Source organism: Anneissia japonica, unplaced genomic scaffold (genome assembly GCF_011630105.1).
Source record: "Anneissia japonica isolate Jap-2015-1 unplaced genomic scaffold, ASM1163010v1 scaffold288116_len470923_cov172, whole genome shotgun sequence".
Lineage (NCBI taxonomy): Eukaryota > Metazoa > Echinodermata > Crinoidea > Comatulida > Comatulidae > Anneissia > Anneissia japonica.
Window position 1 is genome coordinate 469,590 of NW_022724919.1, and position 3,643 is coordinate 473,232.

Genomic DNA, 3,643 nt, shown 5'->3' on the forward strand with positions numbered 1-3,643 from the left:
TATCTGGGAGGTCTTGCTTCTTGTATATATATACAGTATGTGTATGGCATTTTTATGTGTATGTAAACATATGTATGTGACTGCTATGTTCTGAATATAGTGAGATGAATGAATGAATAAAATGTACCTGGCCAAGAGCCGGAAATTCTGTTCACACAGGCTGCGTTCATGCAGTACATGGTAGCTAACCATTTAGATCCTAGCAAACATCTGTCCTCACCTGTGTGTTGATACAAGAATATCCCTGATCCAGATATCAAGAAAGATGATGGTGGAATCACCATCAGGTGTACATGGCCCTTAGATTTTTTGGCAGTATGGCAGTTATAGTAGAGCTTATTACTGATACATACATTATAATCCATGGAGGAATCACAGCAGGTTTTTTTGCAAGCAAGGTCACTGAAAGTAGAACAGTAGTCTACTAGTGCAACTGGACTAGCTGTGCCTCACTCAAGATATAATTGACAGTTTAGTGGGTCAACCTTGATACACTAATTGGCAAACACCGACTTACTGGGTTAAAATGTGCTCTATTTAAGGGACATGTACGTATCATGACTGTGCCAATAGGATACTTGAAATTGGAATACGTATGTGTGACTGGTTAATGATAAGAGACTAAACTTGCTAACTGATAGCACTCGATATTAACCGTTAGCGTTTCCGGATCCTTGGTAATGGTTGTGCTAACAATCTGGCGTTCTGACACGGGTGATAACGGTTAGCCCCAGTGGTCGTCTCCTGATCCGGATACTAGGGCTCTCGTGTGAACCTGACCACAATAAACTCCACTTTACAGTACATTGCATAGCTTTATAAATATTTTCACAACTATTAATAATAATAATGATAACTGTTATAATATTAATAATATGATAATGATGATAGTTATTATTTTTGTTATGATTGTTATAATGAAGATAATGGTAATTGTAGTTATAATGGTACATAATGGTGATAATAATAATAATAATTATAATAATTATAATTATAAATAATAAATAATAAAATAATAATGGGAATTTTACTGTAATGATGGTAATAATAACAATAGGTTTTGTAGAATAATTATAATTATTATTGTTATTACTGTACTTAAATGGTGATTGTGATGACCTTGTTTTTTGCTTTTAATGACTGTTTTTGCATTTATTTTGTTTTTTTATATTTTTTTTAATTTATTTTATTTTATTTTTATATATATATATATATATGGTTTATAAATATATATATGGTTTTCCCATACAGTAATCCATGGGTGTAATCTATTTACAAAAAAAAATTGATATTGTGGACATTAGAGAGCATGTAAAATATATTTTTAATAATATTTTTATTTTATTTTATCAGGATGAACGCTTTCCTATGGGTACTGGCATTGATAACGGTCAAGCCAACTCTCTTCTTGTTTTACCAATTTTGCTACCAAATGGCGATATACATGGTAAATGTTAGGAATTTTTTTTTTGTAATTTTAATGTAAATTTCCTTTTATGTTTAATATGTTTCATGCTTTTTGATGTTATTGAGGTTAAACGTAATTTGTAATTCATTAATTTAATGGTTTTGAAGCAATAAATACAACGATATAATTATTATAATAATTTCTATAGTAATCATTTATAATTCTGTAATTTTCTAGTTTGTTAACAAATTTTTCTGCAATTTTAATGTAAATTTCCTATTATGTTTAATATGTTTCATGCTTTTGGATGTTATTGATGTTTAATGTAATTCGTAATTCAGCCTTTTTGGCTGCCATGTTTTTATGAATTTTTGAATAAAATTCCATTATATATAGAAATAGTTAATTATTCTTTTTCATGTGTGCTTTGTCTATAGTCATGTTGAAGTTGATTATGATTTTCTGTGTGTTTGTTAGTTTATTGAGCATGGCCATACATTGTTTTGTTTATTCAAATTTTCCACACAACATAACACAATTTTAAATTTAAGTGCTGTGTTTATTCTAATAATATGATATGAATACTTATACAAGCTAAATATTGTAATTATCATGTAAATGTAGGTTATAAGAAAATGATAAGTTTAAATCAGAGTAGGGAAATAAATTTATGCTGATTGGTCAGGATGTTCAGAAGGATGAATAATTATGGTGAGCCTACATATTTCAGCCAATCAAATGGCTGTGATGATATTTTCAGTGAGTCATTGATATACGTATCTTTCAGGTGTTATAGAGCTTTCTCGTAATGAGAAGAGCAAGCCATTTAATGAAGAAAATAAACAGGTAATTTTATCATAAAATCATCAATTTAGCACAGAAAAGCATTTTCTCCAGCCTCCACATTGTCTGTAGAAACTATTAGTGATAACAAATATAAAGACATTAAAAATGGAGAAAGTAAGGTAACGAAAAGAATTTTTTTCTTAATATAAACCAGTTTTAATTATCACTAATTTGCATTATAATAAATATTGAAGATGAATAAAATATCATCATTAGGACTAGATGATACTGTATTTTTTTTGTTTTTGTTTTACCAAGCAAATGTATTATTCAAATTGCTTTCATTACTAGTTTTTATATTTAATATACTGTAAATACCATATGTCTTATATAATATCATATTCCATTTTTTAACTTATTGAAATTGTAATACAGTAATGGTCTTTTCATAACAAATTCTTTACATATGATTAATACATTTGATTTATTATTATTTATCTATTATTTTAAATTGTTGGTAATATATTTCCATATTTTAATATTATTGCTGGTCTTATAATCATCAACAATTCTTGATAAATAATGTTGTCTAATGTTATTAATTTATTTTATAAATCATAATAAGTGCTAAAGTGGATATTGGCATAATGGAAATTGACATTTTTTTTTTTTATAATTGTTTCTTATTATCCTCATTATTAAGTAATGATGGAAGAAAAGCATAATAACTTATTATAATAGTTAATTATAAATAATATTAATTATAATATTTGATAATTTACTTTCAAATAGGTGGCATGCATGTACCTCACATGGGTTGGTATTGCTATTCATAAAATTCAGGTAAATTTTTTATAGTTATTCTATTCATTTATATTCACGAGCCAATGATTGTGTATAGCAATTTTCACTGCCTTTTATAATTGGCAATCCCTTGCATACGACAAATATATAAACAAGATGCTCTATATTATAGTAAATCACATCTAGTGATTCAGTTGTCTTGCTCATGAGAACACTGACTGTAATGAGTGACTATGTTAACTACATGAATGACTATGTTAATCACATGATTGACTATGTTAATGACATGATTGACTATGTTTAGTGCATGGTTGACTATGTTGATCCCATGATTGACTATGTTAATCACATGCCTGACTATGTTAATCACATGATTTACTCTGTTAATCACATGATTTATAATGTTAAAAAAGTGTCATTAAACCAACAATACAGCTCCAGTCTGAATAATGATAAAGAAATGTCTCCTGCCCCCCCCCCAGTTCACCACCTACTTGATATGATGATTGGATTTAATCATATTATTGACTATGTTAATCATGTGATTGACTATGTTAATCACTTGATTGACTATGTTAAGCACATGATTGACTAGTAGTGGCGTATCTAGTGGGTGCGTGGGGGGGGGGGGAGAGCACGCCCCAA

The 3,643-nt window shown here is 28.7% G+C and overlaps 1 protein-coding gene across 1 annotated transcript in view; it reads left to right on the forward strand.

Moving 5' to 3' along the window:
* Positions 1-3,037, forward strand: part of LOC117112620 (cAMP and cAMP-inhibited cGMP 3',5'-cyclic phosphodiesterase 10A-like) — a gene marked incomplete at its 3' end in the record, with an annotated part of 9,301 nt that extends 6,264 nt beyond the window's left edge. The window contains exons 7-9 of the mRNA XM_033255728.1: positions 1,354-1,447; positions 2,196-2,254; positions 2,987-3,037. Of these exons, the coding sequence (XP_033111619.1) occupies positions 1,354-1,447; positions 2,196-2,254; positions 2,987-3,037 (204 nt within the window). The remainder of the gene's footprint in view (positions 1-1,353; positions 1,448-2,195; positions 2,255-2,986) is intronic.
* Positions 3,038-3,643: the final 606 nt, after the last annotated feature.